This window comes from Gopherus evgoodei, chromosome 4 (assembly GCF_007399415.2).
Source record: "Gopherus evgoodei ecotype Sinaloan lineage chromosome 4, rGopEvg1_v1.p, whole genome shotgun sequence".
NCBI classification, from domain to species: domain Eukaryota; kingdom Metazoa; phylum Chordata; order Testudines; family Testudinidae; genus Gopherus; species Gopherus evgoodei.
Genome location: NC_044325.1, coordinates 119,878,944 through 119,906,750, shown reverse-complemented (window position 1 = coordinate 119,906,750; position 27,807 = coordinate 119,878,944). Strand labels below are relative to the sequence as shown.

Genomic DNA, 27,807 nt, shown 5'->3' with positions numbered 1-27,807 from the left:
GAGCACATGGCGGGATTCTCTGGGGGCGTAGCATTCTCTGGGGGTATCCCATGGTCCTTTGCATCACTGCTGAACAGCATGCATCCTGGGATTGTTTTCACTATGAATTGTGGGAAGCCAGGTGAGTTCCATTGTTTAATTTTAAAATCCCATGTTTCTGCTGTCTCTGCCCCATAATTCCTTTCTGGGCTGGCTCATGCCATTTTCGAATTGCTGTCAGCCAGCATGGACCCAACAATGCTCCACACCGTTATGTGGCACCCTCCTTTTCTCACAGACCCTCCTGCAGTAGATCAGTAGCTACATGACTTTTATGCTGGATGGCTGTAAGGTATTTCATTTAAGGACTGTCATTGAAAACCATTCCCGGCTCTTGTAAAGCCCAGCAGCATGATTGTTCAAGGGCATCCACCCACAAGCATCGCTGACACATTGGCTCTGACAGCTGCAGTTGCTGCCTGTTGCTCAGCAAGTGCATTTCAAGATATCACTGGTAGTGTTATGAAGCCTTGGATAACACCGGACTGCTCTGCCTGAAGGATTGTGTGCTGCTCTGTCTTCTGCTGTGGCTACTAAAATCTGCAGGATGGAACTGCTGACCACCTGATGGCATAACTTGGTAAGGCCTCTTCCATCAGAAGTCTGTGACTATGGAATCGTCTCTACCTTCATACATGCCATTCTGCAATATCCTTCAGAGCCAAGCTCAAAGCTGTGAGTTTCCTTTTTAATTCAGTGTTTGTGGGGTAGGGGTGGCTATCATTTCTGGAGAGGGAGGGAGTGGTTTATTTGGGATATGTTACTACATAAAAAATGTTGGTTTCAGTTATTTTTTGGTTAAGGTTGCCAGTTGGTACTAGGCCCTGCAACCACCAAGTTCTCCCTGTGCCCACACTGACTTATACTAGCTCTTTTTCCTCTCGTGGGCTGGCCCTCATGGGTCCTTTGCTTTTGATTGGATGCTTATCTCTATCTCTCCCCTCTGGATCTGAGGTTACTTTTTCATTGACTCAGCCTTCATTACGGTCTGAGGCCAGTTTCCTTCCTGTAGCTGTGTCCAGCAATCCCTGTCCCCACATTATTGTTCCAGCTACTGTAAACAAAATAAGGTTTATTTGGTGTCGAATTGACAACAAATAAAAAAAAAAATTAGCTTGCGCTCCATGTCCTGGCCAGATGACCTTCCATTGCTATTGCCTCCTCCATGAACAGAGAGCCTTTGTTTTATCATCTCTCTGGGGCTTTGTACCCCGGAGTGAAGTCTTCATTAGCACACTGAATGTGATTCTCATCCCTTAGGGCACATGGGCAGACCATTGCACAATCATCCATTGATGTCAGTAGGGCTTGATGTCAGCATGGCATTCTGCCTCAGGACTGCAGATTGCAGGATCAGAGCCTGCGCTTAGATGTCAATATGCAATTATAACTGTTTCTCTGCATCTCCGCACATTTTCATTAGTTTTCCCTTTTCTCTTGATTAGAGCTGCGTGAATGTGTCAAGAAATGTTTCTGTAAATATGCGTTTGGATTTCAAAATGAACTTGCTTTGACAGCATTTGTGCACCTTGTGTGCATACCTACAGGTTTGTTCGTCTGGACCGTGAATTTTTAAACAAATGTTACAGGACATTTGCAGCCAGCACATATCAAATCTGTAACTGTGAGTATTTGCACTATGCAGTGTTGTGGTAGCTGTGTCAGTTCAAGGATATTAGCTGTAAGGTGGGGGAGGTAAGATCTTTTATTAGACCAACTTCTGTTGGTGAGAGAAAGACAAGCTTTCGACCTACCCAGAGCTCTTCTTTAGGTCAGCTCACCCAGCTTGTGTCTCTAGTATTTGAACTAAACACCTGATTCCAAGAGTTGCACTTAGCTAATCAAGGCACAGAAACATACCACATAACATGTATCCATAGGCACCGACTTTCCCTCTGCATGGTGGGTACTCGACCTCCACCCCTGCCTCTGGCCCCATCCCTGCCCTGCCTCTGGCCCAACCCCTATTCCACCCCTTCCCCAAAGTCCTCACTACACCCCGCCTTTTCCCACCCCAGCCCTGCTCCCTTCCTGTCCCCATTCCACTCCCTTCCTCCAAGTCCCCCACCCCTGCCCTGCCTCTTCTCTGCCTCCTTCCCTGAGTGGAAAGTCCTAAGCGCCACCAAACAGCTGTTAGGCAGCGGGAGGGCGGGAAGCATTGTGAGGGTGGAGGAGAAGTAGGGACGCAGCACGCTGGGGGAGGGAGGAGAAGGAGGCAAGGAGTGTGAGCTTGGCTGCTGGTGGGTGCAGAGCACCCGCTAATTTTTCCCCATGGGTACTCCAGCCCCAGAGCATCCATGTAGTCGGCATCTAGGCATATATCCAATCCAAAGAGTGCACAGTGTGAATATACACTGTTCAGTCTCCATGCACTTTTTTAAAAAAAATTCCCAGCTAACTTCCATGGCTGCATGTTGAGTATTTCAAAGGAGTTTTGCTCCTTTCAAAGGATTATTCTGAACCTCTATAAAGGGCTGTTGAATACAGACACTAGCACACTATCATGTGCTATGAAAGCTGTGATTTGCTCACTGGTGGCCATGTGGCTAACAAAATCAGCCACTTACTTGTAAAATGTGTTGAGATCGACAGATGAAAAGCACTATATCAGAGCTGGGAATTTATTATTTAAATCAAACTGATAGGAAATGGCTTGACCAAAACAATAATATTTGAACCAACCAAATATATTCCAGGCACATCATAAACCATGTAACAACCACAGTCCTTGTCCCAAAGAGCTCAAAAATCTAGGTTAAAATGAAAAGAGTGATTTATTGGGCCAGATCCTCAGCAGGTATACATTGGATTAGTTACATTGCAACCAGTGGAGCTATACTAGTTTGCGCCTTTCAAGGATCTGGCCTACAGAGTACAGAACACAGATACAGGATGTGAGGGATGTATGAAAGCTTTGAGTATGAGGCTTTGGCTTCACTGCACATAAAAGGTGTGTGTTTGCACTGAGATCACTAATTTGATGTCAAATCCTAGAGGAGACAAATCACAAGGAGTTTTATGTAGATAACCAAAATCATCCATAGGTGGAAGCTATAAGGTTGACCTTGACTAGCTACAACGAGGTGAAAAATACAATTCCTTGTCTCTGCCTGGATTTTAGACTGTGTTAGATATCTCAATGTAAACACAGTCTTTGCAGTGAAGACGTAGCCCGAGTTTGGAGAGAGGTATTACTCATAAAGTAGTGAAGTCATCAGACACTTATTTGATTTTATTTTGTCATCTCTGGCACATCTCCAGCACTCTATCCACTGCTCAAAGTGTAAAGCACTCCATTAGAAAAGCTAAAAAATAAAATTTCACTATGATATGCTGATTCATCAAATTTCCAGAGGTCATTTTTTCAAATAGACTCTCACAAAAAAGATTAAAGGCATTCTCTCCAACTGCATCCTATAGTGAGAAACTTCATATAATTCACCCATCTCCAGCCTCACCCCTTTGGAGCCCCCAAGCCACACTATGGCCCTGATCCAGGAAAGCACTTAAAGTTAAGCACATCAGTAATCCACCTGAAGTCAGTGGGACTAGTCACATGCTTAAAATTAAGTTCCCACTTAAATGCTTTGCTGGATCTGGGCCTAAATGCCTAGGAGAAAAGAGGCTTAGCAGCCTGCCTAGAAGCGAGTGAATCCAGTCTCTGGTGGACTGAGCAGGGGAGTAAATTCAAGAGATTCTGTCAAAGAAAATGCCCTCATATCCACTTGCATCTGTTTGTATCGATTGCCCTCAAACATGCCGGTCTCCACAGTGGCAGCATGGTGTGGGAGACAGGTGGTCCTGTAGGTAACTGGCTCCCAAACTATGTGGGAATTGATAGGATAAAGCCAGCACCTGGAGCTCTTCCTGGAACCGTACTAAGAATCAAAACCATCCCGTTTGCAGTCACATGACATCCGTGCATTTGCGACAGCTGGTTACATGAAAAGGTAACACTGGGAAATACACCAGTTAATTTTTACCTGCCTTTAGTGAGATGAAATGAATCATGCTCTCTGTGGAAACTAGTGTGAGAGGAGAATCGGGCCTTTGAATGCTGCAAGTGGAGATCTAGGGGGAGACTACCCATTCCTTTAGTGGAGTTGGGGACCACAGGTACCTGACTAAACCCAGTTATCTCTGTGTTTGTGTTTATGCCTCTTTCTGAGTCAGGGAGATGGCATCTTCTCTTTTCGTGGCAATGCCACCATGCAGAAATTGAAAGGCCCTGCGAAGAACAAATACTCATAACATCACCCTCATATATAGCCTCTTAGTTCAAAGGAGGCCCGATTCTCCTCTCACACTCTGCAAAATAAATATTAATAACATTATAGGCCTAGGCATGCCCCTGTTGAATAGGAAGTATGACACAGTGAGTGCACAAAAAGATTGAGATTTATTTCCTGGATCCAGTCATCTGAGCTGGGTCAGACTTCTGAAGATTAATAGCCCTGCATGACATGGGTCAGCATACGTTAATGCCAGTGGTAACTGTTACAGGGACGTGTGACTAGCATGGAGACTTCACCTAAACCTGAGCAGATGTGCTAGTATCAGTGTTTCTCTTTGAGAGAAGGAAAAAAGCCAACCAATGTTTTTACTTGGAAACAAACACTTATTTTACATGCAGGAAACCCAACCAAGTGCCGAGCAACGAGAGCTGATCCTCTGCTGGTGTAAATCAGCATATCTCCATGGGCATCAAGGAAATTACACTGATCTACACCAGATGAGGTTTTGAATGAAATTATGCTTTATAGACAGCTTCCAGTTTTTACTACGCATCAGGTAGATCCATCAAACTCTTATATTTGGCAGAGGAAGGGCTAAAGAACTTGTTATACTTTGACCTGAGTGACTTGCACTTTTGGGGAATCCCATTCACACTCTTCTCTTTATAATCAGCAAATATCCACTGTGATCTTCTCTGCACCACGTGTGCCCTTAACGCTGCATTACAAGCCTGAACCCAAAGCTGCGTGGAGACTTGAACGCTGCATTTTCCCTATCCAGCCGCTGCTGCCCACTCCCCCCTCCTTTACTCCCAATCTAATGGTTATACAGGATCCAAGCTTTTCAGTGCATGTTTGTCTCTATAGGGCCACAGACAGTGTTCCTGATTAGGCACAGTCTGGCATGCCAGAGAAACGTCACTGCTCAAGCACCTGGGACAAATCTGGCAGGGGGGATGGATCTGACACTACACGTTTACAGCTCTATTTTGCAGGCACTCTCCCTTTCTACAGCTAGTGCGCTGCTGACTAGAATAACTTCCCCTTCAGCAACATGTGCTGAGTGGTGGAGAAAGCTTTGAGAAGTGGTTTTACTTGTTTTTATTTCTGGGAGGGGGAAGTTGTGAAGTTATTTTTGGAGAGGAGGGGGAACTAACCTAAGTTAAAGAGAGCTTCCCAGCAGGTTCCGAAAGAGAGAGCTCCGTGTCCTGAAGCAGAAGCATTTCCTTGCGAGATTGCTTTAATAATTTTGTATAAAATGCCCCATGCACGTCCCAGAAACCAGAGTCCAATCCCAGAGGTGACATGGGACTCTGGGCTCAAGGAGATGAATGAGACTTGGAAGGGAGCTATTGCCTGTCTCGGGGTGGCTGTCTTCTTCGTGATGACCATTGGGATTATCTACTGGCAAGTGGTGGACCAGCCAAACAAGAACTGGATCTTGAGAGGGAGCATCAGTGGTCTCATCTGGGAGCGAAGGTCTCACTCCCTTGTCCTGCAGACCCTGAGAGAGGAGAAGACCCTGGTGGAGATCAATGTGGGCAACTTCCCAGACATGGAGCAGCCCTTTGTGAAGAACTTGTGCTGGCTGAACAAGACGGAGTTCTGCTATACCTGGGATGCAATGGCGGATCTGGAGATCTCCCTCCAACCTGGTCCTTCCACCGGCACAGAATGCTACAGGATAAACTGGACTCCTCTGCACTGCAAGATTACACTAAAGGTAATGGGGATTTGGTTTAGTTATAAAACAAATGTGGTGTTTTATTAATGCATTTTGGTGCTTTCTGGGCCAGATCCTCAGCTGGTATAAATCAGCATAGCTTCAGTGAAGTCAATGGAGCCACACCAATTTACATCAGTGGAGGAACTAGCCTTATATATTTATTATAATTAAAAATAAATAAAATAAAATCCAATAAAATAACATTAAGCTTGTCCTGCTGACACGGCTGGAAGAGAGAGGGAGATCTTGTGTATGCTTACTTTTTGTGGAGGGCACCTGGACCACACAATGATGGGGTGATCATACAAAATCCTAGACAGATAGGTGCTCCAAAGCACTCTGGCTGCTACTGTCACCTTTAAAAATACACTACTAATACTCAACCAGTCAACTGTAGCTACCTCCTCATAGTGGTGTGGTGTTAACTAGAGCCACATTTAGATAGAGACTGAATACATATATACACCAACCCACACAAAATAACAATGGTGTTTAAAACCAAAAGGCTAGAAAAGGTTATTCCTAGACACAGTTACAATAGATTTATTCCAATGGCCTCAGTGGGAGAACAGCAGCACCCTCTCTTTCCTCTGTTAGTAACTAAAAAGAACGTATGTAAAATAAATATCCACCGCATATTTGCACTGGCACTGAAATCCTGTGGCTGTACCAGGTTTCAGAACCTGCTTCTCTGCCTATGCTAAAAGTTGGGGAACTTCCTCTTGTGTTTCCTCAGTTTGTGTGATGTTCTTGCGACTTATAGAGCACTGAAGAGTATTTTGTTATACAATATTTAGGAAAGGGAAGAATGAATCAACTTGTCTGTACCTGAGCATGGCACTTTCCTTTCTCCTGATACAGCAGGTGTCAGCACTGAGGACATTAATAAAATCAGATTTTTTTTTCTGATCTATACATTGTCTAGATATTGACATCTCTGCTAGCTGTACAGTAAATCCACATTTAAAACACACTTTGCTTTGGAGAAATTTTTGAATGTAATCAGTGAGTGTTGCCTACGGGCGTGATTTGTTTTAATTTGTTTCAGATCTATACTGCCAAGGTGATGAGTAGGATAGAGTTGATCATTTTCCAAGTAAAAATCAAAAACGGTTGGAAAATATGATGTGGGGAAAGTCAGAAACAGGGAGTGGGCCAGAGTCTCAGCTGGTAGAAATCAACTACTGAAGTCAATTGAACTACAGTCAATTAGTTGACTGTAGCTGTCCCATTTACATCAGCGGATAATCTTTATTTTAATACTCTGGGCCAAATTCCTCCATTTTAGTGAAACATTCAGCTTGAGGACTGGAGTGGATTTGCCCTGTTTTTCAATACAATTTGTCCCTCACGAGCACCCAAATAAAAAATATTTTACAATGTAGTTAAACCATTATTGAGTTCAGAAATTTTGCTTGACATTTAGGATCAGTCTCAAAAGGACCCCACAGGAACTTGAGCCATGAATACGCATTTCATATTATCAGGAGACAGAGGATAATTATTCTCTTGTAGATTTGAATCAGTCAGAATAAGACAGGACTCTGACACACACAGGTGTTTCAAATAAGTTAGGAAACAGGAGTCTGATCCTTCATGATGCAGAGAGCCCCCAATTCCTACTCACTTCAGGGGAAGGTGAAACTCCTCAGACATTTACAGGTTCAAATTCAGGCCAGTGGGAAGGAGGAGGTGAATGTGGTTATAAAAGGTGAAAGGGATCAAGCTGGGTGAGATGAGCAGGGTCTCTAACTTGCAGCAACAGAGCAAGTCAGAGAGGAGAAAATGAAACGAAGATAAAAGGCTTTTCGGAAACAATCCAGCAAATTAGTTGGCTGTAGCTGTCCCTTTATCAGAACATAGGATAAATTTTAAATGTTTATTGCTGGCTGGCTGGCTTTTACAGTTGTACTGCGGATCTGCCCCAGATTCTCTCCATGTGCTTAGTTTATACCAGAAAACAAAAATAAGCCCCCCTAACAGTTAAAGCCATTTATTGATGCACCATGTGACACCAATAAATCTTCTCTTTCTGCTGAGCGATAGAAACAGTCCTGTGACACATGGTTCTGTGGAATGCAGTCAAAACAAGACATATTTACACATACAGGGTCAGATCCTCAGCTAGTGTCAGTTAACGTGACTCCATTGACTTATTCAGCTTGCACCAGCTAAGGATCAGGCCCAAATATGTTAAAGTAATCTATGGCTGCCTTTGAGTCACAGCTGTTTGGCAGGTAGCGCCTGTTTTTCATGGACTCAGCTGTTCCTTTGTAATGCTAAATACAAACCGAAACAGCCCACTTGAAATAGCTGAATTTCCCTCCCCAGGACCCTAATTCTGCATGAATCACTGCACAGAGTTAGGAGCTGGTCATTCTTTTTAGTAGTTGAGGGTGTAAGTGGGACTAGCTGCTAATGCTTAAACAACCAGAAATCCCCATTCCCCCTTGAAATACGTCTGGGCTTTCACACAGGCACTCAAGAAAGAGGCCTTGTTCTAATTGCCAGAGAATTTGAAGTCATGTGGGAGGTTAAGTCTTGCTGATCCTGCTGCTTGGCAAAAAGGAAAGGTTTAGAAAGAGCAGAGGCAACAAGAGCATTTGAACCGAATAATATAATAGATTGTATTTAGGTGGTTTAGGAAACCAGGAGGCAAGGGGGGAAAAGCCACTAACTCCTGATACTTTCCCGGTTTGTCTTTGTTCTGTACTATGGAGTGGCAGGAGCTTGTTGACTCTTTTGAAAAATATTCTTAGCGATTTTTTGGTTCATCATGTCACCAAAGCACCTTGAACTGGAATCTCCAAATTTGTTTTGCTTGCCTTGCTGAAGAGAGGCACCATTGCTAGTACTGGGAGACCTTGGTACAATTTTTGGGAGGGAAATTTAGTGAGGGAAAAACATATACATATATTATGGCGGCATCAATAGGGACTCGATAGTTAAGGGTGCGTTGAGATTTGCACTTGGAGAAGGGTGTAAAGACTCATGTTTTACACTTTAGTGACTGAAATGGTTTTCAAGTTCAATACAGAAACTTCAGAAAACTGAATTTTCATAATATTTGTTTAAAATATTTAGCATCGTTTGCAAAGGAAACATTTTAAAACTATCTCTTCTTGGATTTCCTCCTGGCAGCCTCTTATGTTGCCTTCCTGAAGCTAAAGAACCAGTCACCATAAACTCAGAACTCTCTCTCTCTCACACACACACACTCTGTCTCTCACACACACACAAACTATGTTAAATGAACATTATTTATGCCAGGTCCACACTACAGCGTTAAATCGATTTAAACAGCGTTAAATCGATTTAACGCTGTAACCGTCCACACTACAAGGCACTTAAAATCAATTTTAAGGGGTCTTAAAATCGATTTCTGTACTCCAGCTAAATGAAAGGAGTAACCCTAAAATCGATATTACTAAATCGATTTAGGGTTAGTGTGGACGGATATCGAAGTTATTGGTCCTATTCTTTTACTGAGCTACCCAGAGTGCACCGCTCCGGAAATTGATGGTACCCTGGGACCATGGACGCACACCACCGAAGTAATGTGCCCTAGTGTGGACGCGTAAAATCGATTTTATAAAACCTGTTTTATAAAATCGATTTTACTAATATCGATTTAAAGCTGTAGTGTGGACGATGCAGTGTTAAGCACCATTAGGAAAAGCATGTATGATTGTTCATGCAAGTGTAATTACTGGCTCAGTGGGCATCCATTCTGTGCGCAGAATAATGCAGGATCCTACAGATATAATAGTATGATTGTGTAAAGACCATATCATAATGCAGGCCTGCACAACACGTAAAGCGGCGAGGGCCACATTACTCCAAAGAAAACAGCTGAGGCCCAAAACCCCCTGGTCCTGCTTAAACACCTCGCCGCCCCAGGACCTCTCGGCCTGTGGAAACGCTCCGCCCCAGCACTGCCCAGCCCTGCAGAAACAAACCCTCCTTCCCCAGCGCTGCCCCACCAAAACAGCTGTGGGCCAAAAAGGAAGGTTGGGGGTGGGGAGGTGATACTTGATTTTAAATCAACCAGGCTCTCCCAGCTGAAGAGGTGGCTGGGAGCCCTCGGGGGCAAATTAAAGGGCCCAGGGCTCTGACAGCTGGGGGAACCTGGAACTTTGCGGGGCTGGGGCAGGGATTTAAAGGGCCCAGAGCTCCTGCCACTGAGGGGAGCCCAAGCCCTTTAAATCCCAGCCTCAGCACATCCACTGGAGCTGCGGCCGGGATTCAAAGGGCTCTGGGCTGCCCGTGGCGGAGGGGAGCCCTGAGCCCTTTAAATCTCAGCCGCGTCGAGAATCTCTGCGGGCAGCCCAGAGCCCTTTGAATCCCGGCCACGGCTGAGATTTAAAGAACTCTGGGCTCCCCGCAGCTGCAGGCAGCCCAGAGCCTTTGAATCCCGGCCGCCGCCAGCTGGAATTTAAAGGGCTCTGGGCTCCCCACTGCTGCGGGCAGCCCAGATCCCTATGAATCCCGGCCGCAGCTGAGATTTAAAGGGCTCTGGGCTCCCCGCCACTGGGGGCAGCTCAGAGACTTTTGAATCCCGGCCACGGCTGGGATTTAAAGGGCTCAGGGCTCCCCACTGCTACTAGCAGCCCAGAGCCTTTTGAATCCCGGCGGCGGATGAGATTTAAAGGGCTCAGGGCTCCCCCCTACTGCCAGCAGCCCAGATCCCTATGAATCCCGGCCGTGGCTGAGATTTAAAGGGCTCCCCTGGCTGTGGGCAGCCCAGAGCCCTTTGAGTCCCAGCCACAGCTGGGATTTAAAGGGCTCTGGGCTCCCCGCCGCTGTGGGCAGCCCAGAGCTCTATGAATCCCGACCGCAGCTGAGATTTAAAGAGCTCTGGGCTCCCTGCCACTGCGGGCAGCCCAGAGCCCTATGAATCCCAGCCGCAGCTGAGATTTAAAGAACTCTGGGCTCCCCACTGCTGCGGGAAGAACAGAGCCCTTTAAATCCCAGCCACGGCCGGGACTCAAAAGGCTCTGAGCTGCCCGTAGCGGCGGGGAGCCCAGAATTCTTTAAATCTCAGCCGCAGCCGGGATTCCTAGGGCTCTGGGCTGCCCGCGGGTGCAGGCAGCCCAGAGCCCTTTGATTCCCCATTGCGGGCCGCACAGTAAGCCTCCGCGGGCCCGCCGTATGTTGTGGAGGCCTGCCATAATGCATACCTGAATTATGGTTGTAATCCTAAATCTGGCACTTCCTAACTTTCAGGTGCTTGACTCTTCAACATAAATAACATTATTTTGAAAGGTACAAGGTGGGTGAGGTAATGTCTTTTATTGGACTAATTTCTGTCGGTGAAAGTCTCTCATGAACAGAAGTTGGTCCAACAAAAGATATTACCTCACCTGCCTTGTCTCTCTCTTATCCTGGGACCAGCGCAGCTACAACAACACTGCATACATTCTTTTAAAGCAGCTTTTTGTGTGTAATTGAGCAATAGTGTATGGGAGGGGGCAGGTTAGGGTAAAAACAGATTTTGTTACGCGCAACTATAACAACTCCCCCAATCAGGGATCATCAACAGGATCTGAATCCCGAGCCTTCAGCAGTGTGGCATACACTGCTGCTATATGAGCTACAGGACCAACATTAGTGAATGGTAGGAGAAGGCTGTTATGTGGGAAGGTGGGAGGAGATTGGATTGCTGAGTCCAGGTGCTAGGTCCAGGAAGAAGCCCATTCCAGCTTGGCTCTTGCTCCCTCCACCCCTCAGAGTGGGGGGAGCTCCTGCCCCGCATCTTGCCCCCAGAATGGGGGGTTGTTGTCTGGTGCCATTTGCAGGATTTGAGAATGGGGGTGTTGCCATGTCTGTCTGTCTGTCTGTCTCTCTCTCTCTCCTTGCCTAGTAGTTAAGGGAGCCGAGTTTCTGCTTCATGCGGTGCCCTGAGGTATAAGTGTGTGTGTGTAAACAGGCCACTGGGGCTATGTATTGGTTCTAGGGACTTGTAGGTGAGTAGAGCCTGGATGGGCACTCTTCTCCCCACACTCTGCTCTGGCTATTTTCGCAGCTGCCTGCCGTGGCCCTGGCTTGAGCCCACCCTTGGCATGTTCAGGCATTTGGGCTGGCTGCCAAAAGTTCCCTGAGGGACACAAGCGAGAAAAGGGAAACAGTGATTTAAAATCTACAGTTGCATAGATCTCTCAGTCAAACCTGAACAGAATTTCCTAGGAGAAAGAAAAGGCATTTCTGTAGCCCAAGGGGATCTCCCCAGCTGAATATCAAAGGCCTATTACAAAGAATGAAGGTCTGAGAGCTTCTCAGAGAAAAGGTCACAACAATCTTTTATAAAAGGAAGCGGTAGGCAAACTAGGCTCACTGCCAGCTCTCCCCATAATACATATTCTCATAAGGTAGCAAGGATGGACCTGATATGTTACAGGAATATATATGTTGCTAGCATGGTTTCAGCTGTTGTATGGACAGGGCTTAAATGTACCGTGTAGCACGTGAGATTCTGTACAGAGTGCAGAGACCCTAATTTACAGTGCCTTGAATAAGAACTGCATTGGACTGTAGAGGCTCCTACACAGTTGCTACAGGAATTTTTTGGACAGGACCTATGTATCACATGGACAGGCTCAAAGCATTCCCTGCGTCCTGCACAAAGTCAGAGCAGTTGGGCTTTGTGAGTGTGTAGCGTCAAAGGGTTAAGGATGCAAACACACACCCTAGCTGGGATCAGAGCATTGAGCCACAGAGTAGTAATCAGTCCACTCCATGCAGCTGCTTTCCCAGTCTACACTACTGCAACCTCTCGGTGCCACTTGCACAGGGCATTAAGACAATTGAATTTATGTAACTGAGGATCCTGCGGCCTTTTCTCTTACCTATTCCCACCGCAGGCAGTACTGCCACATCAATTCCCTGTCCCTCCACATGACACAGGAGGTGCAGAAGCTCCTTTGCACGATAATTCTGCTGAAGCAGCACATTTCCTGGCCAGGAGTCCTCTTCAGTGAGCGCTAACCACTTCTTTGATGACACTGCCCAGCTGCAGAAACCCCAGTGGCTGGGAGGACATGGCTGCAGCCTGCTTATGGAGAATGTTCAGACATCCGTTCCCCTTGTATTTAGTTAGCAGAAGACAGTGTAATCCAGGACTAGAACTAGCTCCTTTGTCTTCCAGTGGAAAGGCCAAGCAGCATGGGGAAGATGGTGCTTTGATCAGTTCTTTTGATTATGAAATAAAACAGTCAGCTGTGTATTTAATATGAAACATACAGAGTTGTGCTTACCCTCTGCTAATGTCATAAAGCAAGCCTGGCCTGCCAAGTTGTAGCGTTCTGGATGCTAGAGAAAACAGGAGAGACTTTCAAGTTCTGAGGAAGAAAGTCCTTTTCAAGTCAGGGATTACAGTGAAAGCAGTAAGTAGCCAAAGTTAGGATTATCCTCAGAGTTATTTATTGCATGATGTCTGCCTGGAAACCTTATGGCAAGATCGGTAAGCCTATGTTATCGTGCTAAGCATGGCTTACATAATTATTGGATTGACGGAGAGCCAAATTCTCTGCTGTCATAAATTGATATAGTTCCATTGAATCTGGTCCAGCTCTTATGGGAAAGAACCTTCTATCAGTAACCCACTATTTGGCAAAGATGGGGCCTGCTCCTGCTCCCTTTGAAGTCAATGAGTTGCTCCCATTGACTTCTAGAGAAGCAGGATTAAATCCACAGTTAGCTGAGTGGAGGCTTGAGGAACATGTTCCAGTTGAGGATAGGTAAATTGGAAGGTTCAGCTCTGTGGTCACATAGACTGTTACAGCATTAACCACTGGGATAGCTTAAAATATGGAGATGGAAAACAGTGCTTGCTATTATAAACAGCTGTGGGCCAAATTCTGCCTACACTTTCACCACTGTAAATCTAGAGTAGCTCAGTAGATGTCACTGGACTTCCTCTAGACTTAAGATGATGTAACTGAGGGCAGAATTTGTCCTGCTGTCTTCACAGCCCCTTGGAATTTGGGTCTCCAGAATAAAAGGTGCCATATATTAAATGTACAGCAAAGCATCCTTGGTTAATACTAATTTACCAGAAGCAGAACTGAAATCAGATCCGATCATTTTGAAAGGACTTAAATATTTGGGCACAGGTCCTGTGTCCACAAATATCACTAGAATCTAGGAATAAATATCTGTCCAGATCTGAGAGTGGAAGATTCTGAAATGTGAGACTATCTGGTCTCAAGGCCAACAATGAGTTTCTCATATGTCTGAATGGGAAAAAAGGCAACTAGCAGGTTTTGCAGGCATGCTATTGTACGACAGAAATGTTTAGAAGAGGGAGGATTCTTCAGATTATTTCTCTTTCCCAAAGGAAAGAACTCAGCTGTGATATTAGCGCTTCTCATCTCTCTACAAACCCATTTTCTTTATTGAAAGGTTTTATTTTAATGCTTCACTCCACACATACTGAGTGTGTCTGCATTGCGATCACAGAGTATGATTGCAACTGGTGTAGACATACTCGAGGTTGCTTTGATCTAGTTAGCTCAGGCACCAGAGCAGTGAAACTACTGCAACATACGTTTCAGTGTAGACTAACCAACTAGGTAATTAACCAGGGTTCTGGCCAGGCTTGTGCGCTTAAGTACATTGCTGAACCAGGGCTACATACAGTAACATACCAATATGTCCTATTATACTGAGAGGGGATGGGGAAGAGAAGGTGATAATATATGATAGTGTGTTGTGCTATAAAGTAATGTAAGAATACTAGATCAGACCAGTGATCTGTCTAGTCTGGTAATCTCTTCCTGAGAGTGGTCAGCACCAGCTGCTTCAGAGGAAGGTGCAAGAAACTGCAGGAGGTAGTAAAGGGATAACCTGCCCACCCCCTTCCGGGAATGGACGGTCTAACATCCCGCTCCACTGCACCCCATTCCCAGAAGTTGGTTTATGCCTTGAAGCAAGCAGGTTTGTATCCTATCTGAAACTGCTGTTTGTTTTTTTGTTATTCACTATTGCAACCTTGGATAGTCTTGTTGTGAGTATAAATGTATAATCCTGCGAAGCCCTGGGCCTCAGTGATAATTTTGTTACAGTGAGTGCCACATGTTGAGTGTTGGATAAGTAATATTTCCTTTTAACTGTTTGGAATTTGTCACTTTTCACTTTCATTGCCTGTCCACTTGAAGGGTTCTAGTTGCAGGAGTTTGGGATGGCTCCATTGTTTAGATATACTAAACATATTTGACAGAAACTATTTTAGAAATATTTGCTAGGTGTTTTGTTTTTAATGGTGGCACTATTTTCCATATGCTACCACCTAAGGGAATTCATTTTGTTGTGACTCTCTTGCAGTGGACTAGTGCCTACTGCAAAACTCAAAAGGTGGTAGGTATTTGAGAAATTATTCACAGGCAGATCATAAATGTCAAGACAGCCCACTGGATAAAGTACATCAGTGCCATTTTATATCTCAGTGTGTGTTTCATTTAATTATTGTTTTATAAAGAACATTACTGGTGGGATAGAAAAAGCTAGAGAGGGGGAATAAAACCTAACCGAGGTTGAATGGTGGTTTTTCGTCTTTAATGAACAGCTCATCTCTAGAGCCTCCCTGAGTGGTTTTACTGTTCTTTGTGTTCCCCTTCCTCCTTTGGCCAGATCCAGGGGATGGTGTATTCACAGCTTTTCTTTTCCACATTTGGTCCCTTCCTTGTCCATGTTCTTTATGGCTCTCAGCATGGCCCACGTTAAATTAATTGAAAACAAGTTACCTGATAGATATGAAAACATTCTTAATTCCCCATTAACAACTATGAGGGAATTGTTTCTAATGGGGATCCCCTATGGACTGGTTCTTAGTCCAATGCTGCTCAATATCTTTTTGTCAGTTATCTGGAAGAAAATATAAAATTATCGCTGATAAAGTTTGTGGATGAACTCCCAGGGGGATGCTGAGATGCACAATATGTATAAGGGGAGAGTACCGAATAGGAGCAGGGAGGTGGTGCTGTCACTGTGTACAGCCTTGGTGAGACCACCCTTGGCATACGGTGTTCAGTTCCAACGTCGTCTATGTTTTAAATAGCATATTGAAAAGCTGGAGAGAGTTTAGAGAAAAGCTACAAGAGTGGTTTGTGATCTATAAAACATTCCTTACGATGAGAGAGACTTAAGATAAATAGACTGAGTGTATCAAAGAGAAGGTTAACAGGTGACTTGATCTGCACAGGGAAAAGATATCTGGTACTACAGGGCTCTTTAATCTAGCAGACAAATGCATAACAGCTGGAAACTGGAGTCAGCAAAGTTCAGACTGGAAATAAGATGCACATTTTTAACAGTGAAGGCAATTAACCATTGGAACAGATTACCAAGGAATGTAGTAAATTCTCCATCACTTGGCGTCTTCAAATCAAGACTGGATGTCATTCTAAAACAGAAGTGGGCAAACTAAGGCCTGCAGGACAGTCCTGCCTGGCCTTTGAGCTCCCGGCCCCTTCCCTGCTGTCCCCCCTCCCCGACAGCCTCAGCTCGCCGTGCCACCAGCGCTCTGGGCAGTGTGGCTGGCTCCAGGTGGGTGGCACAGCTGCCAGTCATGGTGCTCTGAGCAGCGTGGTTAGGGGGTGGAGAGTTGGATAAGGGGAAGGGGGTCCTGGGGGCAATCAGGGGACAGGGAGCAGAGGGTGGTTGGATAGGCATGGGAGTTGCGGGGGGAGCTGTCAGAGGTTCGGGGTGTGGATAGGGGTTGGAGCAGTCAGGGGATAGGGAGTGGGGGGGTCGATAGGGGGTGGGATCCCTGGGGAGGCGGTTAGGGGTGGGGGATCCCGACAGGGGGTGGTCAGGGACAAGGAGCCAGAGGGGTTGGATGGTTCAGGAGTTCTGAGGGGGGCAGTCAAGGGACGGGAAGTGGGAAGGGGTGGATAAGGGGTGGAGGCTAGGCTCTTTGGGGAGGCACGGCCTTCCCTACCCGGCCCTCCATACAGTTTTGGAACCTCGATGTGGCCCTCAGGCCAAAAAGTTTGCCCACCCCTGTTCTAAAAGATACATTCTAGTTCAACAAGAAGTTATTGGACTCAGTGAAGGAACCACTGGGTGAAATTCGATGCATTTGATTATCATAATGGTCCTGTGATACAGGGTGGTCAGCAGTGGTTGGAGCACTACCATGCTATTCCCCATTATGGTTCCAAGTCCATGGGTTGGCAGTAGCACCTACTGGCTCAAGTCTGTAGATTGCTGGTAGGGGAACTCAGGTCCTTCCTCTCCATCAAGCTCCAACCCAGGGCCCTGGGGCTGGCAGTTCAGGTGTGCAGCAAAGGCAAGGGTATCACCAAGACTGTTCCTTGGGTCACTTCCTACTACATTCCCTGTCTCTCTAGAGGCCTATCAGTTGCCTGGCTATTGACTTGCAATGCATACTCAGCTGAAAGGAGTCCGGAGGTTCTTCCCCCTCACTCACAGGCAGGCGCTCTGCTGTCTCTCCACTGGCAGCCTGCATCTCCAAATTGAGGTCTGCTCCAGATAGCACTGGGCTCTTTCTGTAACCCTGCAGGAGCTACCAGAGCAGCTCTGCTCACTTGCACTGACCTCCCTAACTGAGCTATGCTGTGCCTTTTTAAACTCCACCTCTGTTGCAAGCATTCCCAGCAAATATGTCTGGGCGAAGCCTCTTGAGTTCAGATCTGCTCTTTAACCCTCTATTCCCCAGTGCGGGGTTTGTACACTACAGCACGTGTCCCTTCTAGCCTTAAAAATCCGTTACTCTTATTTCCAGCATCTCTAAATCAGGTTTTTGCTTTGATGCATTGCTATTGAGAGTTCTTATATTTAAAAAAAAAAAATCTAGACTGGTAGGTTATTGTTTTCCTGAAAGGACTGCATTTTTTTTTAAATAAGGGTTACTAGTTTGGGGCAGAACATTAGCAGCTAAAGTTAAAGTTGCAGTTCTGCTCTTCTCTGCTCTCTCTCTCCAATATATAGACCACAGTTGGTCAAAAAGTTCTGACAGCTTTTTGACGGAAAGCTGCTTTTTGATGAAGTGAAAATTCTAAAACAACCCCCCCAATTTCATCAAAAAATTGAGGTTTTGTAAAAATAAATATAAAAACTCACTTTTCAGTTGCCAAAAATCTGAATAACATCCAGATTTTGTTTTTTTGTATTAAAACAATATTTTGTCTGTAGGTTTTTTGTTTGTTTGTTTTTTTGAGGGGGAGAGATATTTCCTGGTCAGCTTTAATATAGATAATAAAATCCACATTGAACAATATTTGTAGTGCTTTTGCTGTATCTATAGAAGTGCAAACCACCAAAATTCAAAAGGGTAAGGGAGCTGGACCAAAATTTCCCTCTCAAGTCCACATGGTAGTAGATATCTGCTTTGCTATTCCACCTTCCCTGCATGTGTGGAACTCCCCAGAGGAGTCCTGGAGACAAGATCCATTGAAGGGATTTAAAAGGAAAGTATTGCCTTTAGTTTTTGATTGGTAAGAAGTAAATACTTTTTAAGGCATGTGTGACAAAGTGGGAATGTTCTTAATGTTTTCTCTGAATACTGTGTGAGTGCCTCAGTTTCCCCTATGCATTTCTTAGGTATCTAGGTGGGGGGATCAGGATCTGTGATTGTTGCAGAGCCCAAGGGGGCTCCTGTGATATGGTCTGCATAGAAAATGGCTGACACTCTGTCTCCTGGCAACTAATCACCTGGGCCCCTCCTCTACAAAGGTGCCAACTGAAGGTGTTGGAGAACAAAGAGATCAGGTGACCTCCTGGCCTGGGAAAGAGACAAAAGAGGAGGAGGGGCTGAAGGGTTTCAGTTTGGAGCTGGCTGGGAAAATGGAGGGCAGGCCAGACAGACCTCCTGGCCTCCTCCTGGCCTCCCCCAAGATTGAGGGGGTCCTGTTGTCTGTACCTGCAAGAACTGTCTTGGACTGTGTTCCTGTCACCTAAATAAACCTTTTATTTTACTGGCTGAGAGTCATGGTGAATCGCAGGAAGCTGGGGGTGCAGGGCCTTGTCTCCCCCAAATTCCATGACAGCATGTAATATACAGAGTACCTGAGATAATAGAATAACAGTGTTGCCAACTCTTGTGATTTTAGTGAGTCTTGCTTTTGCTTGGTGTTAATAAATCCCCAGCTCCTGAATTCAAATGATTGTGCAGAATTTCAGCTTTCATTTATGAAAAAAATTCTAGCCCGCATGGTTGTAAAGAAACATGTCACATTTTTAAGTTTAAGTTAAAAGCTCAGATACCAAAAGACAAAGTACCTAAAATTGATATTTATCTTTTAAAAATCTCATGGATTTTTAAGGACTATTTCATAATTATTGAATATTTGAGGCTAGCATCTCTGGTAGTATTGTGCACTTGCAGAGCTGTCTGCCTCAAACACTGGGAAAACATTCACTTGTTAATCCTCACAGCATCCAGTGAGGGAAATGTCATTATCCTGAAGGCCACCAATGGGGAGGCTTGAGATATGGAGATTCTGTCTTTCCAAAGGCCCCCTAGTGAATCACTGGCGCAGAATTCCTTGCTCAATCCACTTAACCTGTTCCCTTTCTAAGCACATAATGTAAAGAGTCCTCTCTCTCTTCATTACCCTATGTATGTATTATCCTATGTATCAGTCCCTGGCACAAAGAGTTTTCTGTTTTCATTTCTAACAGAACTCTGTGTTTGGTTGCAGGATTGTTTTTCAATGACTAATGTCTCCTGGTACGGAGGAGCAAGCATCAGAGCCCAGCGCTGGCCTTTGAACAATGTGAATACAAAGTCCCAGCCATTTGTTATCAGCAACCTCCCCAAAAATCCCACTGGCTATGGATCTGTCTTAGAAAAATACTTTTTGGGATCAACAGGTAAGAAGAGTTTCTTCGCTGTGATTTCTCATTGTTGTTGACACTAACTAGCTAACCCACAGCTTTGGATGTTAGGAATTCTAACTTAGGATATACCTTTACTGATAGAAGGAGTGTTGGCTTGGAGCACTGGCATTTTCCTAATGTGGAACTGGAACCAAATAACTTGTGACCCAGAGGTGGAAGTGCCATCAATATGTGCCCCTCCATTGATCCACTGGTGTCTATGAGCATGTAGCAAATTAGCCAAATTGCATGGCTTATCTTTTCTCTTCACACTGTGTTAATTTGAAACATTCATTGCAGCAAGAGGTCCCCGTGATTGGATTTTGAAAAGGACTGGATAATTTTATGACTCTGATATCTCTAGACTCTAGTAGTTATGCAAATTCAGAGAATAAAGGATAATCACATCTCATGCCTCAGGGCGTAAGATGATCATCTGCAAGATCCCAATTCCAAAATACAATACTGCACAACTAGTTAGGTGGTTATCCCTTCCTTTCACGGGTCAGGTACTGGCACTGCCAAAAGCAAGATATCAGACTGCATGGGCCAGTGATCTGCCCTGGCAGAGAAATCTTCTATTTATTCTTTGCAATGCATGCTGACCTGACAATATCATTCACTGAGGGCTACTCAGAGATACAGTACTGGAAAAGCCCTTGGCAGCTGGCAGCTAGCACTATTTATCATTGCTGGGCACATGGCATGTGTGTTTAGCTCTTTAGTGGCATAGGTTACTGAAAGTCACAGATAACTATTTCAGCTGCTACTTTGGCTGTAGAATCCATTGTGGAAATTCTTCTCCTTCCATTCATGCAGAGTGCTAGCAGAACAGATTAAATGGTGCCTCAGGAGGATGTGCATGGAAACTCAGGAGAGGTTTTTCCCCTCAGTCATAAGCACAATTCCTTAAACATGCTCTGTGAAGGGCTGAGTCTCCACTGCCTCACACCTTGGGTAGACAAGACAGTTACATGCCATGAGGGCAGCGACCTGGACTCAATGACCTCTTGAGGTCCCTTCCAATCCTAGAGTCTATGAATCTATGAATCTGTGTAGAGCAGATGTAGAGATGCTGCCATTCTGATGATAGGGTACATCTACGCTGCAGCTGAAGGTATAATTTCCAGCTCAGGTAGATACACATGCACTAAGCCAACACACTACAAATAGCAATATAACTAGGTTGGGAAAGGTGGTTCAATGGGCGAGCTGCCCGAGTTGGTATCTTTGCACAGGTACCTACTCCCATGGGTGCCAGGTTTGTATAATTTGTGGTGGTGCCCAGCCAGAATGGGTCCAAGCAGAGCTGTCTCATCCATAGGATGGACCTGGGCAACTGCCCTGGGCCCTATGCTTCAGGGGGATGTGGGGTCCAGGGCAGCCTGGTAGATTAGCAGGGGGCTGGGCACTGGCAGCAGCGAGCGATTTGGCCCCAACCTGTCCTGCCAGCTCCTGGCAGTGCTCAGGGGAGGGGGTGGAAGCCAGAAAGAGGCAGGGTGGGGGCGGGAGCTTGGGGGAAGGAGCGGAATGGGGGGGAAGGGGCGGAGTAGGGGCAGGAAGAGGCAGAGCAGAGTGGAAAGCGGTGGGGTGGAGTGGGCTGGGACTGGGTTGCTTGCTGCTGCCGGTGCCAAGCCCCCCACTAATCCTCCAGGGCCCCCTGGTCCCTGCATCCCCCTGAAGTGCGGGGCCTGGGTTGGTTGTCCCAGTCCATTCTATGGACGGGATGGCTCTGAAAATATAAGCCCAAACGTTAGTGGAGCTGGGCCCATGTTCCTGAATATTGGTGAAGCATGGGCACCATGGGCCCATATAACTTGCCACCTGTACCTACTCCTCTATGTCCATCTCTGCCAGCTGACAAGTTACATGCAGTTAGAAGTGTAATTTGAGGAATAGACTTGGAATCCCTGGCGCAGCTGCAGTTACATGCAGCCCTTCTGGTCTTGGTCCCCCTGCCAATCAGATCCTTCTGCTCTTAACTCCTCTGCCTGCCTGCTCCTTCCCTCATTATTCCAGCTTCCAAGTATAGCCCGTGGCGCTTCCTTTCTCCCCTTGAGGCTGTGATACTAGTCATCTAGCAGTCCTTTACTAACCTCCCCGGCTTGCATTAACTCCTCTGACAGTCGCCAAGTCTCCACTCTACTGCATTTTTTAAAAGTCAGGAATGAAGAGCCTTATAAAGTCAAAGGGCCGGATTGTGTCTTTAGGCACAATCATGAGCAAGAGCATCATGTGTATGCTAGATCCACCTTGCGACTTGTGTCACAATTCTCTTCCTGCTCCTAGAAGGTAGGTAGCCATATAGTCCTGGCCAATAATATCAGGAAACTACCTCTGCCCGATTCTACATGCTGGCTCAGCTGCTCTGGCCAGCAAGCTGGAGATAGAGTAGAGCCAAGGCTCCACCCACTCCCCACCCAACTACTTCAAGAAGGAAGGAAGCAGACAAATAGCTGTGTCTACTCCTGGGCACCTGTGACCGGGGTTCTAGTGGGGAGCCAGCTGTGGTCACTCTATTAGAGTGAACAGCAAAGAATGGGGCAGACAATCCCCCAAAAGCGGGTGGATATTCCAATACTTAGATTCACTAAACCAGCACCTACAGCTTCTTATTACCTTACTGGTTTCTCAGAAGTCCCAACAGCACAGTTTCCTCAGGCCCCCATCCAGGTACACACGTCAAATATGATGAAAAGTTCTGTAAACCTTATTTCATCGTAAAAAAGAACAGGTTCTGCTAATCCCAAAGGATCAGACAAGTTACCTCCCAGACTGATGAATGTTTCAGATCTTACTCAAATACACGCGACAGCCAATTCTTATTAACTAAACTAAAATTTACTTTAAAAAAAAACAAAAGAGAGAGAGTATGGTTAAAAGATCAATATACATACAGACATGACTTCAGCTCATTGAGGTCCAGATTCACAGCAGAGATGGTGAGCTTTGTAGTTGCAAAGAGTTCCTTTATAATTCAGTTAATAGGTTATAGTCCAATGTCCATATCTTATATTCAGGGCGTACCAGCATAACTGGGACCTCAGTCTTGTGACTCAGACTTTCCCTGACAAAGTCTAAGCAGATCTGAGATGACACAATCAGGATCCAAGGATCTTTTACACAATTTCATGTCTTTTGACAAGTTAGAATTCCTCAAGGAACAAAAAGTAATTAGGATGACTTTGAAGGGCATCCCTCACCAGTACATAGGGCTTGTCTACACTGCGACATTGTCGACAAAACTTTTATCTTTCACTGGTACTTTAAAAAGCCCCCTCCGCGAAAGACAAAAGTTTTGCAGATGCAAGTGGCAGTATGAGCGCGGCTTTGTTGGCAGAAGCACTCTCCTGCCGACGAAGCTAACTCTGCTTGCGGGGCTTGAAGTATGTTGTCTGCAAAAGTGCTGACAAAATACCGACAGAGCGTTCACACATGCTGACTTTTAGTGACTGCCTTGTCGCTAAAAGCTGCATAGTGTAGACAAGTCCTTAGCTATATGAATTAACATAAAGCCGTTTACTTGTTCCTCCACCATTCGCAGTCCATTTCAAAGAGAGATGAATATTGAGCTATCCCATGTTTACAATTCATTTACATGATAGGATGTTCTTTTGACCTCTGAATTATCAGAATACAGCAGAGACTGTTGATTACATTGTCCACCCTACTCATACATATGTAAATACACAAAAACACAAACATTATCTCCCCCAGGACCGTCCAGAGGATTCAGGGGGCCTGGGGCAAAGCAATTTCAGGTGCCCCTTCCATAAAAAAAAGTTGCAATACTATAGAATACTATATTATCATGGGGGCCCCTGTGGAAAAATAAACTTGCCCCCTCCCCCTCCCCCACCCACCCACCGGGCAGCATTGGGAAAAATAAACATTTAAAAACCTTCCGCGTCTCAGCACAAACCCAGTTTTGAGAAAACTTCTTTTCAAGTCACCTTTACAAGGTATCACTGGCTCTCAGCATCAGCTAGTGCTGAAAGGCACTAAAGCTCATTGAAAGGGTTGGACAAATATTTTCCGTCAAAACTTTTTTTGGATTGAAATCTAGGGGTTTTTAAAAAGTAGAAAAAAATCACGGACAATGTCTGTTTTCCTTCAAAATTTGTTGTGGTTTTTTTAATTGAAAAGCTGAAATTAGTCTGCCAAAACGTGACTATGGTTTGGGGTTTCAGAAGTGTGTAGCCAAATATTTGCTGCTTGGTGTGTTTGATTGTTTAAAGAAACAATTAAAAAAATTCTGCTTAAAACAAATCCAAAACTTTTGAACCACCTCAGCTTGTGACCAAATGCCTGAGCCCATCCAGTCAGAGATTTTGCCAGGTTTCTGATACTCTGCTGGCTTCCTTGACTTGTATCTGTCTCCATAACTTTGGGTTCATTTAGCTTAGAACATAAGAACGGCCATACTAGGTCAGACCAAAGGTTCATCCAGCCCAGTATCCTGTCTACCAACAGTGGCCAATGCCAGATGACCTAGAGGGAGTGAACCTATCAGGTAATGATCAAGTGATCTCTCTCCTACCATCCATCTTCACCCTCTGACAAACAGAGGCTAGGAACACCATTCCTTACCTATCCTGGCTAATAGCCATTAATGGACTTAACCTCCATGAATTTATCTGTTTCCTAGAGACTGGCTCCATGGGGTCCCTCACAAACTGGAGATAATCACTGTGGGTTTGTCTTTAGTATAGCTTATGTACATACTCCACAAACTGAGCATTTGAGCTTGTTCCAGAATCTGGGATGAGCCTATGTTGTGAAAACTAAAATGCTCAAAATAGCACATGCATGTGAATTAAATTTAAATTAAATTGCTAAAATAATTAACCCAGGGGTCTTAAACTGGGGGTTGGGACCCCTTAGGGGGTCACACGGTTATTACTAGGGGTCACGAGCTGTCAGCCTCCACCTCAAAACCTGCTTTGCCTCCAGCATTTATAATAGTGTTAAATATATAAAAAAGTGTTTTTAATTTATAAGGGGGGGTCGCACTCAGAGGTTAGCTATATGAAAGGGGTCACCAGTTCAAAAGTTTGAGAACCACTGAATTAACCCCTCTGGAGCCTCAGGGAATGCAGGGGAGGAGGGGTCTCCCTTTGTAGGGTTGGGAAGGAGGTAGGTGGTGTAGGATATTGCTCTTCTCATGTGATCCCTCCCCCTTGGCTCTATCACTGTTAATCTAAAATGGCTAATTTTAAATGAAGCTACCCTCCTCTGACATGAATCCCCCATGGCACTGAAATTAAATGTAGACTATAATTTGGCATTTGAGAAGTGAAAGGGATAGTAGCCCTAAGGGAAAAGATAGCACTTGGCTCTTTGTGTTAAATAGCTGTCTGCAAGCCTCAAACTGTTGAATGAGCTTTAGGGTAGGGAAGGCTGTGCCTCCCCAAACAGCCTGGCCCTGCCCCCTATTCGACTTGCACCCACTTCCTGCCCCCCGACTGCCCTCCTCAGAATCCCTGACCCATCCTGCTTCTTATTCCCTTACCACTCCCCTGAGACCCCTCCAACCATCACCCCGGGACCCTACCCCCCACTAACCCCACCTGCTCCCTGTCCCCTGACTGCCCTGACCCCTATCCACGCCCCTGCTGAGTCCTGACTGATCCCCAGAATGCCCACGATCCAACCCCCCATTCCTCGTCCCCTGACCACCCCCCTTCAGAACCTCTGCCCCCTGACTGTCCCTGGGACTCCCTGCCCCTTATCCAACTCCCACCTGCCCTGTCCCCCTTACCCCTGCCTCCCCCCTCTCTCGGAACCTCAGTGCGCTGCGTCCAGGGGCAGCCCTGGACAGGGCTGCAGTGGCATGGCTCCAGTGGGACCTGAGCTCCCGCCGCTCGGCCACAGCTTGCAGGCCTGCCCCCTTACCACGCGGCTCTGAGCAGGAGAAGCTCAGGCCCCACTGGAGCCACACCACTGCAGCACTCTCCAGAGGGACGCAGTGCGCAGAGGCGTTGGGGGATGGGGGAAGGCGGGGGGGAGCCCTGGGCAAATTGCCCCACTTGCCCCCCCGTCTGGGTGGCCCTGTCTCCCTACATATCTTCTGTGGGTTAATTATTTTGCAGGATGTTTAACCCTTTCTGGCCATGCATCAATGCACCCAGTCCCAAGGCCCAAGTAGCCAGCCTAGCAGTGTATAGGATAGTTCCTGTTACCTCCTGGCTCCTACTCATCTGTGCAGACATGTAGTCAAAGTTAGAATCTAATATAATGTACTACTCTGCTGCTAATTCTGTTGTTTTCTGAATCTCATGGTATCTGATACTTTTCCTGAAGCCCCAACTCCTGGAATTTTTTGTTTAAAAAAAGCGATTGCAGAGAAAACTTGAAACATAACCAGAGTGCAGGACTAGCTTTAGGCCAATTCCACCAATTCCCCTGAATCGGGCCCCACGCCAAACCCCAGTACGGCATACAGGCAAGAGCTGGTGCGCTGTACCAGGGTGGCCCAGCTTCCCCAGGGGGCAATTTAAAGGGCCTATGGCACATCCCTTAAATCAGAACTTTGTATAGGGAACTGGTTGCTAAGAAATTAAAGGCTTTTGTTTATATGTTTTTTTTTTAGTCATCCTTGCCGGGGCCCCGCCGAAACTGTTCAAATTGGGCCCCGCACTTCCTAAAGACGGCCCTGTCAGAGTGCAATCTAAATACTCAGAAATGAAAAGGCAGAACCATCCCCCCCCCACAATTTGTTTATAATGTCATGATTTTAAAGCCAATCTCATGATTTTAGGGAGCCTGGACTCCTGATTTTTTTTAACCTTCTGGGTTAGCAATATTGCAAATATAAGGATATGAAATGTATATCATGATTTGGGACATGTGAGAGTTTGTGTGTTGGTTTTTACACATACACAGCCTTCTACATGTTTAACAAAAGTATCCTCAGAGTGCAAAATGAGGCAAAGAAGGGCTTTCCTCTTGGCTGCATTATGGCAGGATGTCCACCCCAGTCAGACAGCATGTGTATTTGCACTAACATTTATGGAGCTGATTTAAGTCAAAGCCTCATGTAGAAACTAGGGGCTTGATCCTGGACCACTGAAGTCAATGGTTCTTTTGCTATTGGCTTCAACAGAAGCAGAATCAAGACCCAGATGTAGAAAACCTGATCAGGGCTTGTGTATTGAGAGCTTTGAGTTACAAGTGGATCAAAAGCAGCCAGGCTTCAAAGACTGAAAGGGTCATGTTGGATTTGTAAACTAAATTTTCATGTGTGAGGAGGGATAGCTCAGTGGTTTGAACATTGGCCTGCTAACCCCAGGGTTGTGAGCCCAAACCTTGGGGGGGGAGAGGGGGGCTACTTAGGGATCTGGGGCAAAAATCAGTACTTGGTCATGCTAGTGAAGGCAGGGGGCTGGACTCAATGACCTTTCAAGGTCCCTTCCCATTCTGGGAGATAGGTTTATCTCCAATTATTATTTTATTAAATATAAATCTGTCATGGAAAATGGATTTACGGGTCCCAGTAGCTGAGCAGTGGAAGGTTTGCATGAAATCCAATGTGTAACATAGTTACTTTTTTGGTTTGTGTCCTTTTTGGCTTAGGCTGAATAGAATGAAGACAAAAGAAATTGCTTGCCTAGGAATTTTATAGATAATTCACTGCTTAGACAAGAGTTCAAAAGCCTGATACATTTATATTATATAAAGTTGTATATCTCCTCCTCCCCCAACAAGGAAAGCTCTGCTCTGATGCAGAATCTTTTTGGGGATGGTGGTTCAGTCAGATCCAGAGTTTTACTGTCATTCTTCTAGCTAGGTTGGAAAGAAGTGTGGTCTGATGGTTAAGGCACCAAGACTCAGGCGATCTGGGTTCAGATCCTGGCCTTGCCACAAGCTCCTTGTCTGATCTTGGGCACGTCACTTAATCTCTCTGTGCCTCACCTCCCTAGCTGTAAAATGGGAGACAGCAGTGCTTCCTTTTTCGCAAGCTTGGTC

At 45.7% G+C, this 27,807-nt stretch overlaps 1 protein-coding gene and 1 long non-coding RNA gene across 6 annotated transcripts in view; one reads left to right on the top strand and one right to left on the bottom strand.

Moving 5' to 3' along the window:
- Window positions 1-512: 512 nt before the first annotated feature.
- Window positions 513-27,807, top strand: part of LOC115650573 (SITS-binding protein-like) — a 76,615-nt gene continuing 49,320 nt past the window's right edge. For 2 of the 5 annotated variants that reach the window (XM_030560740.1, XM_030560736.1), the window contains exons 1-2: window positions 4,776-5,997; window positions 19,662-19,833. In XM_030560740.1, the coding sequence (XP_030416600.1) occupies window positions 5,533-5,997; window positions 19,662-19,833 (637 nt within the window). In that variant the 5' untranslated portion in view covers window positions 4,776-5,532. Of the gene's footprint in view, window positions 715-1,586; window positions 1,664-4,775; window positions 5,998-19,661; window positions 19,834-27,807 lie in introns of those variants that run through there. The other 3 variants (XM_030560738.1, XM_030560739.1, XM_030560737.1) reach the window with 3 other exon arrangements.
- Window positions 6,677-20,895, bottom strand: LOC115650574. The gene is made up of 3 exons (XR_004000129.1): window positions 20,814-20,895; window positions 17,307-17,311; window positions 6,677-6,689 (listed from the first exon to the last, which is right to left on the bottom strand). It is a non-coding gene; the product is annotated as an uncharacterized LOC115650574 (long non-coding RNA).